The following is a 13,081-nucleotide window of genomic DNA, read 5'->3' as shown; positions in this document are numbered from 1 at the left end:
TGAGCATGTTTGGGTGGTATTTCGTTGCTCTGGGACAGAGGGTAGGGTTGGATGCCTATTTATTTAGTGAGGGCTGCAAACAGCAGTAAAGCCTTTTGCCTTTCCTGACCTTTCTGGCAGCTGACTACATCGTGATGCAGTTTGGCCGCGTGGCTGAGGACGTGTTCACCATGGACTACAACTACCCAATGTGTGCACTACAAGCCTTTTCCATTGCCCTTTCCAGTTTTGACAGCAAGCTGGCTTGTGAGTAAAGGGGTGTGGGTGAGCATCCTCTCGAAGGAAGCAGTTTGCCATATGATTCCCAATTCCTGCTGGTGTCGCTTATGGTCCATACTAAAAAGGTCAGGGAAAAATACAGCTGTGGAGGACCACTCTGTTGCTGAAGAGAAAGTTAAAGGAATCTTCTAAAAATTCAGGACATTCAGGAAATTGTATTTTCCTTTTTTTTTCTTTCCTGTCATATTTTTCTGGAAGTGACATCAAATTTTTGTAAATAGGAGTTGTCTCTCACGTCCCTGGCTGTGTTATGGATGTGTGCCATGATATACTGTACCGTGGCTCCAGTAGCACCATGACAGTGGTGTCTTTTTTAAAAATCCAGAAAGGGAGTGAGCACTCCAAAAGTTTCTTTTTACATTTAAGAATCATTCCAAGGCTGCAATCGTACCTCAAGGTTGCATTCCTGCATCAACTAATCAGAGCTTCACATCATCCAGCACAAGAGAAAGATGAGGAAAAAAAAGATGCACCTTTTTTTTTTTTTTTTTTGATTGTGCAAGGATCTCATGTAGTATAAAGCCTGAAGGTTAAAACCTGTACTGGACTGAACTTGATGCATTGCTATTGTACATGTAGTAGGGCATGATGAATTTTAATTTCAGTAGGAGGAAATGGAGAAGTGGAAAGCACAAAATAATGTTGCACAAGTCACTTGAATTCTAAGCTGTCATTATGTTTTAACATCTACATGCTTTTTAATTTGTTTCAAGTGGAAATGTATTTGCAGTACAGAAAGGGAAAAGGAAAACATCTCGATGCCAAGAAAGCATAACTTATGTTGAATTTGGCATTTCATGGGCTGGGAATTTATATCCTTGTATTGCTGTGGTAATTCAAACACATATTTTGTATGAAGTGATATAAACAATTGGATAAAGGCACTCTGCAGAGAGTCTTATTATTTTGAACAGGCTGTGTAAAGCTGAGGAAGGTAAATGGAAATATTTTATTAAATTTGTCTGGCCTTTTGAGCTTTTACGATTTGTTGATCGCATTTTTTGAACTTTGAGCAACAACCACTTTTCATATTTATTTCCCCTTGTAAGAATGCTTGAAATCGATTGAAACTGTGTGTGTTGTTCTCTGATGTAAACGTGCCAGCTACTGAGCTAAATCCTTCTAGGCAAATCTAGTGTATGCTGCATACAAATGAGAGACTGGCAGGACACAGAATAGCTTAAAATAGTGCAGATTTTGCGTCTCCATTTTTCTGATCTATCTGGAATAAACAAACAAATACCATTTCAAAACAAAACACAAGCAAAGAACAAGCCATGGTTATCTTCTCTCCTGAGCATTTCAAAAGGCAGGAGCTGCAGCTCTTGAAAGCACATTGTAAAAATAATGGTCTTGCTGCCATTTTCTGTGCCATGTTGTCCAGAGTGGCACACAGAGTAATAGAATTTATATGTTCACCAGAAGGGTGTGGAAATGTGAGTGAAGTAGTAGCTTTGTTTTATACTACATGTATTCAGGCCCTCCTTTTTATTCCTTATAAACTCTTGCACTGCACAACCAGAGATTATGTAAAGCTGCAGCAGTAAAAATGAGATCAAATCTGATTGTCTCATAGTTGACAGGCCCTTTTTGACTGCAGGGGACAGGCCATAAAGCTCTCCTTAAGGTCGTGCCATTTGGACAGTGTCATTTCAACTAACAAAAGAAATATGCTCTCTTCACCTTTGCCTTCAACTCTCCTTCCCAGTATACAGACAAAGGAATTTCAGATAAGAGATGAAAATAAATAATTACCAGCATTTTTTCTAATCTTTTAAACAATCTATGGGAAGAAAGTCCCATAGTGTTTTGTTGATAGACTCAGCATGTCGAATATTCTCTTTAATTAACAGGAAGTTCTCTTTCTTTTTCCCCTCATCTTTTTGCAAGGAGCTTTTCCATGCAGTGGTATAAAATGGAAAGACACCTTTTGTTTGAGAGAAAGGAGCATCAGTTCCCTCCATGAATGATCCAAGTGCTGAGTCATGAGCTGCAGGGTGATGCTTTGGCTTTGCACATGAGTGCTTTGTTTGTAGCTGGTGGTTTCCCACAGTTTCACATCCCCATCTGTCATCCCACTTTGGATTTAACAGAGAAGGCCCTTAGGCCTTTGCTTACCTCATCTCAGCCTTTAAAAACCAGCTCCAGTGACCACCAGAATTTTTTGTTTGGGCTACTGCAAAGCCAGTCAGGGATTCCCAGTGCTGTTATTTAGGTGTGATGTGATCTGAAGAACTCTGCAGCATGGGATTGGCTGAATCTGCATGGCTGGAATTCTGTGCCTTGCCAGTCACACTTTAGAGCCTGAGAAAGTGGCACCTGACACAGTTTTCTGCCTCTGTCCCTGCACAAGACTGTGTCAAAGGAGCTGAGTGTCTCGTGGTGCAAACACACAATCTGCTGGCTGTAGTGTTGGAGCTGCTTTGGGAAGGGTTATTTTTAACCCAGATCATAACAATGGTCTGACTCACACCATGACCCCCCAGGGAATTGGCACAAAAGGAAACTCATGTGCACTGAACTCCTGCACAAGGGTGAGAATGAGGGGCTGGGGAAAGGCTGCAAGTTCAGCTTCTTGGGACAGTTCTGCTGCCAGCACATTGTGTAACTTCACTCTCACTGCATGTTCTTCCCAGCCAGGTATTTTTTTTTAACCTGTAACCATGCCAGGAGGAAAGTGGTGACTCAAATTCCCATCATCTTAACAGAGTCTGACAGGGCCATCAGCCAACGAGCTGCTGAGGGAAAAGCTCCCCACGATAAATGGAGGTCACTAGAGGGGGATGTTAACCTGGGACTAGGAATGAGGAACTCTCATTAAATCTGGTTCAGTTGGAATAGGATTTGCTCCTAATGCCCTTTGCCCAAACCCTAATTCCTCAATATTGGTGAGCATGGTACTGGGTTTGATCCACTTGGCCTTCACCATCTGCTCTGGAAGCAGTTTCAGCCATTAATTTTGAATCTATAGAATTTCTGATGGACAATTTTTGCTGGATATTTTTTTGTAAAGGTCACATGCAAGGTGATGCCACAAGCTTTCCAGCTCATCTCTAAATTTTGTCCTCTTAACTTGGAAAAGTCAAACCAAGTTCTGTCATACCTGAAATTACATTTTCCTCACAAAGTTACATTTTCTTCCCCATCAGTAATAAAATCTTGGCACTAGTGAGTATTTTCAGAGACAGATGCACACTGAAGTAACCAAGGAGTAATTAGTGGTGCACTCCTGTTAGTAACTTCTGCTGGGCCTGCATTCAGTGTGCAGCAGGGCATAACCTTGTTTATTCAGTGTGACAAAGAGTAGAATGGCCCCGAGCTGTGTATTTCCTTCACACAGTCTTAGTGAATGTTTGGATATGGTAGATTTAGTGTTATTTAAAATCCCAATATTGATGATTTTTTGCATCTGCTGTTGATTTTGGCAGAGTTGTAAACAAACTCCTTGCCTGAATTGCTTATGGGCAAATGCTGCATGCTTTAATGAGAGTTCTTAATCTAACTTGTCACTCTGTTTACATCAAACAGTTTCTTCCTGGCCCTTTATCTAATTTTCTTCATCTCTGATGTTCTGTTCCTTCTCATTCTCTTTACAATTCCTTTATCTGCTCTTCAAGGATGTGCAGCTCAGAAGTGTTTGACAATATTGCTCAGTGATCTCTCCAGAGATGAATAATGCCTTTGGTGCTCATTCAGTGATGCTCCTACAATAGAAGCCTTATCAGAGGGGTGAATTTGGCCCTTTGGCTTTTCAGTAGAGTAAATTAACACATTAAAAGGTAGCAGATAAAAAAGCTTGCCTAAAATATAATCAGAATTTTTCTCAGTAAACATTCAGTTTCCAAAGCATTGGTTGCAAATCAATGAGCAGAGCTGTCCACAAGCCTCAAGGCAGGCTGTTACATTCCCTTTGTAGTGCTGCCTTATTTTTCCTTTTTTTTTTTTTTTTCAAAAGGTTGGAAGTGATTTTGTGAGCTGAATTGTGTTGGTGGCCTAAAATAGTTTATTTTTTAGAAGCTAGGCTTCTCTCTGTTCCTTCTGTAGGATAATATATGACACATAAATCAGTAATGTCATAGGCTCTTGTTACAAATTCTGCAGTTAAGAAATCAGTGAGAATGGTTTTGTAATAATTACTGGGCAAATCTGTTGCTATTCAAGTTGCCTTACAATAGTGCTGGAGTTCCCAGCTGGCTGTCCTCATGAGGTCCTAGCACTGAAGGGGCTGGAGTGAAAAGGGCTCTGTAATAAAATCTGGTGGCTGCACAATTGAAAAATAACATTGTGGAGTCAAATGACACCAGAGCTTTATCAGTCATGGGGAACCAAGGCCATCAATTCAAACTTTCTGAGGTTTTGCTCCCTTGTGGTGAACAAAGGAGGGGCTTTAAACAAGCAGAGACATCAGTGAGTTCTCTAAAAGTATTGGGCATTAGACCTACTTTTCTGCTGTTAAAATCTTACCCCTGCCTGGGTGGTGCCCTTTAAAAGAAATCGGAAAATCAATCCAGTCCTTACTATGGAAAATCATTCTCAGTTCTTGTGTCATAGCTTTTAACAAATTTTATTATTAATTAATTTGTGATTTCACATAAGGATAAAACAAGGATGGGGAAAGAAGAGTTTTTGCCCTGAAGGGATGATGAGTCTAGACCAATATCAGATTATTTTGTCTTTGTTTATTGCAGTAGGACAAGACATGGGGTTGCCTGGTGTTCTGGGCAGAGGAGGTTTCTCCTAATGTATTGCAGGTGTCAGAGAGAAGATTTTGGGTTTGATCCTGTGACACTCCAACCATTTGCCCCATACTATCCCATTGCTCTCCTAAACAATCATTTGTGAGATTTTTTTTCCTGCTTTTACAGAAGCCTGTGCTCACCAATCAGATATCTTTGCTTGGCAATTAAGGACAGCACAGCAGTCACCTTTATTAGAATTATGGGCTGATGACTCAGATTTCTCAAAAGGCCTCCTTTTGATTACTAGAATAAAGTAGTTTTATAAATCTTGCAGTAGAGGTAATCTAACTGTAGGTGCAGGCTTCTCTTGTATGTGCTACTTAATGAAATCAGGTTCCTGTTGTTCCTCATGTACAAAAAGTACCTTCCAGGGTTCTGTTCTGTAAGTGTTTGAAATTAATTATGTAGTTATTCTTCAGTTCTTTTTGTTGCTCGCCAAGGAACTAAGAAAAGAATTTGCACAACTATCTCACTGCTTTGGTGTTTTGCTATGAACTATAGCTCAGTAGCTGATACTCACAAATGCCTGTATATTGGATGAAAATGCATTAAAACTTATTTTGTATGTTGTATTTTATTTAACTGCCTATCCATTTTCAATTCCCCTTTTTCAGTAAGGGTATGTTTATCTGTACCTTTACTGAGAAGATTTGAATTGAGTGGCTTTCCTGAAACTCTTTAATGGAACCACCACTCTGGTTTGCTGAAAGGCTCTAGGAAGAGGACACTGTTCAAAAAATTATGTGTACATTTTTGAGAAGAAACCTTCCCTATTGGATTATAAAATAACACTGGAAGCTTATCATGTTTTTATTTAAGTCTGCAGTGGCAGTTTGAAAATTACTCTGACAAAAGCTTGGTAAGCACATGGACTGTGCTTACAAAGTCCTGCTTGAGAGTCAGAACCTCACAAGTACCTGGAATACTCATGATCTATTCTGTGCTTGGGTACAGGCAAAAAAAGTCCTGAAGAGTCAAAATCTGTGTTAAAGTCAACACAGTCTTCTAGGCTGACAGCACAGGCCTGGGGATTGGGTCACCTGGGCTTCTACCCCAACAGAGTGTCTGACTTTGTGCAAATCTTGGAACCTCTTTGTGCCTCAGTTCCACTGAGTTGAATGGAACTCCTGGGTTTTGGCCTGGCTGTGTCCATCTCTGTTCTGCTGGGAGGATTTCCAGGAGTGCTTTGAGGCTGCTGGGTGACAGGTGGTGTTGCCATGCTCAGAACTCAATTTAATGCTCCCTGAACCAAAATATGAAATTTTCTGCTGCCTGTGTAGAAGCCACGTAACTAACCAATCTCTTAGGATCAAATCTTGACACTGTTGAATTCCTGTCAATGATTTAAGTGAGGCTTCAATTTTTTTTACCTTGTGTTATTTTTGGTCCCTAAAAGTGCAGAAAAAACCAGTAAGGACAAACCATTTGATACACTATTCCTTCTTGACAGTGTGTGTTGTTGGTTGTGTTTTACTTCCCAGCATCTGTTGTTTTAAAACTATTATTCCTGAGCACATTACAGAGATTCACTTAATGCAATCACCTATTTATGCTTTTGTGTAGGAAACTGAGACACTTGGCAGTTGTGCTGCAAATTGCCTTTTTGTATTTTTGTTTGCTTTTTTCCTTTCCCTTGGATGTGACTCAGTTGTTCAGAAGTATTGTTACTGCCCACTTTGACTCTGTCATGCACATCTGATTTAAAAACAATGAGCCTCATGATTTCTGACTGCCTTTATACTCAGCTGGGATGTTTACAGTGTTTCTCACATTTCACCCTGCATCTGTGGCTTCTCACTGAGGCTGTCCCAATTGGCACAATGCCATTAGAAGTGTCAGTAATTTATGAAGTGTAAGAGTAATTCTCAAAGTAACAGAATGTAGTTTATAAACATTTTTATAAATTTTAACATTAAAATCTAGCTAGGTTTAATGCCTACAGTTTGGATGAAATTGCAAGGAGATTATTTGTTTAAAATTTTCTTTCCTTAAGCTTGGTTTGCAGCTTGAGCTGGCATTTAGGAGATATAGGAAGCTTTAGGAAGCTTCTGATCCTGCAGCTCCATGCAGATTGCCAGACTGTGACTGCAGCAAGCTGCCAGTGTGATGAGGACACACTAAGTGATGAGAATTCCAAAGTCCTGGCAAGAGTGCACTTCTTAATTCTCTCAGGCACTCTTGGACATCATGTAGGAATAATGTACCTTTCCTATATTGACTTACTTACCAAATAACAGCAGGAATATTTTCACTCCCTTTGAATTTTTATTTTTTTTTTAAGGCCTAGTATCTAGGTAAGTGTAATCTTAACATTTAGTCTTGATGTGCTGGAAAATTACATCATGAGATCACTTATTCTGCCAGTGCAGAAAATCTCACTGGTACAAAACCAGATTGTGTTGGGTGGGCTTTGGCCACTGCTCATGGAATCAGAAAGGTTGGAAAAGATCTCCAAGGTGATCAAGTCCAGCCTTTGATGTTCAGTGTTCAGACGAGTTTATGAGCCCTGGCAGCTCATAGCAGGAGGGCTTCATTCCAGTCTGGGTCAGCAGAAGATAACCCAGTATTACCATCCTGTTCTCTCCCCTAGGGAGAATCTCCCAGCCTTCTAGAAGTAGAACTTTGTTGATCCTGATGTGTCTTTAAATATTACAGCATTTTTTAGCTATTTTAAAACTGTTTTCAAAGATGTGGTTTAAGCTCAAATAAAATAGTCTTTCAAGTAGTTAGAGGTGTACCAAGTGGGCTTGGTTGAGAGGCAGCTGCTTTCCCAGCAATCTCCTCAGCTGTTGTATGAGCAGAGCTTGATAGTCCTGCTGGAAAATGCATAACATAGCTATTATATTATATATCTATCTATCTATCTCAGCATATTATATAATAATATGCTTTCCTTGGGTTTTGCCCAATGATGCTGCTGGTTTGTGCACCACGACATTTCTTTCTGAAGGGCAGAATTTCCAGTACTAAATACAAATAGAAACCTGTTTTCTGGTAAAGGCTCTGCCTCATTTCCTGCTGCCTTACATGTGGTTTGGTATTTGTTACTAAAAATATAAACTTTCCATCCAAGAAAAAAAACAGGATTTCTAGACAAAATCACTGACACTTAGTGCTGTATGCCTGGATTGGCAGAAGACTTTTTTTGCCAACCAGAAATGTTATTATTCCTTACTGTTCCAGCTGTTGCCATGGGTGAGCACTAGGAGACAGAGGGTCTCCATTTTAATCTTCATTCTGAAGACTAAACTGTTTCACTCTAGAATTACTGGAAAATCAAACCATGTTAATTACAGAGTTTTCATCAGGCAATTAATTTGCACTGAAATTGAGTTTTATGCTGACTAATTTATGAGAATGACCTCAAATAAACATGGGAACACTGAGCAAATGTCAGGAACTGACAAGTTGCTCAGCAAAATATTTAAATCAAGTCCACTGAGTTTTCCTAAGTAAAAAATCCCCAAAACAAATGAGGCTCTATTTCATTCCTAATTGTATTTAGTTGGAGATTCAGTGTTTTGTAATGTGGGCTGAAGAGAAATTCTGTGTACTGTTAATTCTAACTTCTGCTTTAAAGTAGGGCTGCAGCAGTGATGTGTACTCTTACAAGATTTCTAACAGTGTCACCTTAAAAAGCTGATTGTGGAATATAGCTCTAACTGAAGCATTTTCAAGAGTTACTGAGTCCAGTGATACTATCACAAGGTTTTTGTTGGTTTTCTTTTCTTTCCAAAAATACCCCTAACCTGTTTTCAAAAGCACCATTTATTCTGTCTTTTGGACTACATTGCACAAGTCCATGGGGTTGAATTCCTATTTGGTATCACTTCAAACACTTTCTTGCAGGTGGTAGATGCTTTTCAGCTTCTTGGTAATCTGTGTTACTGGAATTCCTTCTTTTGCTTTAAGTTCCCTGATTTATTTTTTTTTTCCCACCCCATCTATAACCTTCTCTTCTTTCAAACATGTGGAGGTTTTTCCATATGGGGACACTCCAGAGCACTAAGTCAGTGAAAGTTCTATAAAGTCAATATCTGTGAATTAAAGTGTGTTAAATCCCTGTGTATATGTTCTCATTTTGAAATAGGGTGGCCTTCAATGCTGGTTGCATGATCTTCCACCTGGGTATTCATCAAGTTGGGCAGTTCAAGGTCGTTGGGGAATTTTAAAATGCCAAACAGGTTTCAGACCAAGCCCTGGTGAACATGTGAAGGGATTCACCCCTCTGCACTCTCAGGGTGGCTCTTAGGACTTACTGTACCACATCTTTTGGCTTCTTGAACTGTACCTCAAAGCTCAGCACCTGCACAGTAGAGGCCACATTTCCCAAGCCCTGTTTTCCTACTGCAGCAGTTTTTAGCACTCTCTGATTTATTGCCACCTGTATGATGAATTTAGGCTTCCTGACAACAGTGTGCTTTCTGCTTGGGATTTTGTGGCTGCCAGGATGCTTTACTAGTGTAGCAGAGCTTGACTCTGGGAGTGTGATGTAAATGATGCCTGTAGAACTAGGTTTATTTTCAGTGCCCATCAGAGGGTACACTTGTTTCTCAGAAAATAATCTTCCTTTCTCTTTTTCCTTCTTCATTTCTGTCTGCCTGGATCTGGAGGATGAGAGCCCCTCTTAGCATTCATGCAAGCCCTGTCAGAAAAGCACACAGAGCGGGTCTCTCACGGAGCCATGCAGCTCTCACAGCTCGCTGTCACCCTGCCCTGTCACACTGCATGTCTGTCCCCGTGTGCTGTCCCCTACCCTGTGTGTCTGTCACCAGCCTGAGGACACGACTGCAGAGACGTGCATGGAAGCTTAGCAGAGAAAATGCTGAACCGAAGCCATTAAATCACAGCTCTCCCAATCCTGAAGAAAGAGCTCCTCCTGAAGGCAAAAACTGGGACCTGAGGCTCTTTCAGTCACTTGAACTCTCCTTGTGTTCACATTGCATTTCAGAAGAGAACACCTTTCTGTTATATTTGCACTATTTTGAGCCCTAAGCCCAGAAAAAGGCAGCACAGAATCCAAGGAGTGCAGTTGCAGAGAAGCAAAGCAAAGTGCAAACGAGCTCCATGTGCAGATGGAGGGAGTCCAGCATGCAGGCTGGGCAGGGGGATGGCAGGAAGATTATTTTCTGCCAGAGGATGGATGGGCACACTGCTTGGCACTGCTTGGAGGGAGTCATGGGTTTCAGTGTTCAGTGATAGACTGATGGTCACTGCTTATGTTGTGTAGTATTGGTAAGAGCTCCATACTGTTTGTTTCTCATCTAAACTGCTCGATTTCTGTACAGATTTCTTCATGATGTCATTTTCACCTATTTATATCCATGTCCTAACCCCAAGCCTGCTGGTGTAACCAATGTTTCTTTCTAATTTCTGTTGTGTCTCCATAATGCCACACTTGTGTGTCCCTGCCAGAGTCCTCATGTCTTCTTGTCTTTGTTTAAATGTGGGCTTAACTGGATCACAAAAATTGGACATTACTGGCATGAACACTTCAGGAAATTGGATTTGGAAGGGAGGCCAAAGTTTGCTCTTACATACATCCCATGAAGACCTGTTGACACACAAAGGGGGGATCTAGAATATCTGTTGGTGAAAAATGTTCACCTTTTCCATTAAATGTGCTGCCAAATTCCCTGATGTCAAATGCTGCACAGAGCATTTAGAAGAACAAAACCTTGCCCATGATTTAAGGGTGGAACTGAACCTGCACAAGAACTAGCAAATCACAGGGAGTTTCCCTAAGAAACAAAGTCTACAAGGAACAAACCTCTTACAGTGGCTTACTGAAAACCATCTATGAAAAATAGAAATATTGGAGCTTTAACAATTTTTTATTATCTTAAGAGTGTAAACATCTTTTCTGCTGATTGGAAATAAGTTTATTTCAAATTAAAATCCTGTGCTCAGTGACAGGAAAATCAGGTCCTCTATGCAAAGTATAAAGGGGACATCCATACATGCCCAGCAGGATTGTAAGTTTCAAGTGTGGGATGGGTTTAGTTTATGACTTTCCCAACATTTTCTAGGTTTAGATGTGCAAACATTTGTGCACACACATATAAATGTGGATACAGCCTTAAGAAAACTCCGTTGGTGGTATCTTCCTTCCCCTCTGTTCACAGTGACAGCACAAACCATGTTATTAATTTGCCTTGGGGTTAATCATTGCAAAATATCTCTAAAAGAGTCACTTATTTGAAACCTCTTCTAAAATAATTTTGAGCAAGTGATTTTTTTCTGCTAAAAAGATTACAAAAAGTTGTTTTCTCTCATCCTTTCCATGTGAGTGTCTGTTACAGAGAACCATCTGCTTTTCCTTTGAGCAGACTTTTCAGCAGGATTCATCCACACTGTGAGCCAGTCTCTACCCCATGATCACAAGACTGGGGCTTTTGTTTCTCCTTTTTGAACAAATTCTTACACTCAAGAGCAGGGAAACAAAACAAAAAAATGACTGTGGAGGGTGTTTGCAATTTGTTGCACCTCTGGAAGTATCTCAGACAGTACATACTCTAGAGGTGGTTCATTTCTGAGAGTTCCTAGTAGCCACTGAGCTGATTTGGCACTTTCCAACACTGTCTTCATCCAACTAAAGACAGTCTGAAAGATCCAGTGTTTGGGAGCAGCTGTAGAAATACTCATTTTAGAATATGTTGAGATTATATCTGCCTGTAAAGAAAAATAACCTTTGTTTCTGACTTGTTTACTTAAACTTCAAGAAGTAGAAAATGTGCTACATGAATGTTTCTGTCCCTAGAAAATGATGAAGCAGATTAATTATTTTTATTTAATTTTTTTTTTAAATTCCCACAGTAAACATTTTCTGATTCATCTCTTTGCCTTTCTTAAATAAACCGATATTATACAGTAGAATTTGAATATGTCATGGTCTGTATTTTCTTTACATTATATGGGGTTTTAAAGAATGGAATATATCAAATTTGACAAAAAATGACCTAATCATGACAACTAACATTTAACCAGACATGTTTTCTCACCATAGCTGTAACATGTCAGGCATGTTTGCACACTGCCTCGGCGTGTTTTGAGTAGCCAGGCATCTCCCCTTTTGTTCAGACTTTAGAGAGTTTTAGATAAACCTGCAAGAATGGGCTTTTGCAAATTATTTTTTTTTTAAAGAAACTCTTTGGTATTCTGGAGTAAATGTATTTATTTACCAGTATGTAAGTGACTGATTTTAGTGTTTGTGAATACAGAACACTGTGCAGAAATATGAAACTTACTTTGTTTGAAACAACAATGTCTTTCCCTACCCAAGGTCAGAAACACCTCAATAAATTACTTCCACTGGATATGGAGTTATTTAACATAAGGAGTTTCCAGTGCCATTTAAACTGTATTTTTACAACTTCCTCTGTCAGGAACAATATAATTTGAGTAATCTTGCACTTGGGCAGGTGTTTGATCCCAGCAGAGAGGAGGAGTGGTCTGTGAGCACTATCTAAGCCATCCCAGGAAGATCACTGAGGAAATGGAGGGGTGTCTGTTTGCTTTTAGGATCTATGCCCCCCAAAAAACTGATGAAGTTCCAAAGCTGAGAAAAATCACTTGAGCAGACCAACCTTTCCAGCTGTGTTTGGGATGCTCAGTCTGTCTGATCTTGCATTCATTTGCTTTGAAATACATGGTCAGTATAAAACCATTGATATATAGATAATTTTCTAACTCTTACCTGGTTTTTCTTCCTCAGTGTTTGTAATATGTGAGGTTAGAAACATAGGATTTTATTATTTTTTATTAGAATATGCAAGTAAATATTATTTAAATAGAAGATTATTGCACTAGATTGATCTGTGTTCTCAAAGGTAAGCGTAGTTTTCTTATTCTTCGCTGGGAAATCAAAAATCCAAGATATGGACACTAATTGCTAATGAAAAGAGTTAGGTCATAAACTTCTAAGATATTTGTTTTCCAAATACTATTTGATAAATAATCCTCTTTAGAGTATTTTTGGGGCCGGCAGGGATCTTACTTTTTGCTTTATCCTGATCCCATGGATTGCCTGAAACAATGTGTAATGATTCTCAGATATGTAGGGA

At 39.7% G+C, this 13,081-nt stretch overlaps 1 protein-coding gene across 7 annotated transcripts in view; it reads left to right on the top strand.

Moving 5' to 3' along the window:
• The window catches only part of TUB (TUB bipartite transcription factor), a 74,124-nt gene extending 62,230 nt beyond the window's left edge, over window positions 1-11,894 (top strand). For all 7 annotated transcript variants that reach the window (XM_059473700.1, XM_059473699.1, XM_059473698.1 and 4 more), the window contains one exon: window positions 121-11,894. In XM_059473700.1, the coding sequence (XP_059329683.1) occupies window positions 121-254 (134 nt within the window). In that variant the 3' untranslated portion in view covers window positions 255-11,894. The remainder of the gene's footprint in view (window positions 1-120) is intronic.
• The last annotated feature ends 1,187 nt before the right edge of the window (window positions 11,895-13,081 follow it).

The sequence above is a fragment of the Ammospiza nelsoni genome, chromosome 6, assembly GCF_027579445.1.
Source record: "Ammospiza nelsoni isolate bAmmNel1 chromosome 6, bAmmNel1.pri, whole genome shotgun sequence".
NCBI classification, from domain to species: Eukaryota; Metazoa; Chordata; class Aves; order Passeriformes; family Passerellidae; genus Ammospiza; species Ammospiza nelsoni.
The sequence above is the reverse complement of the archived record's forward strand: the minus strand, read 5'-3'. Positions and strand labels throughout refer to the sequence as shown.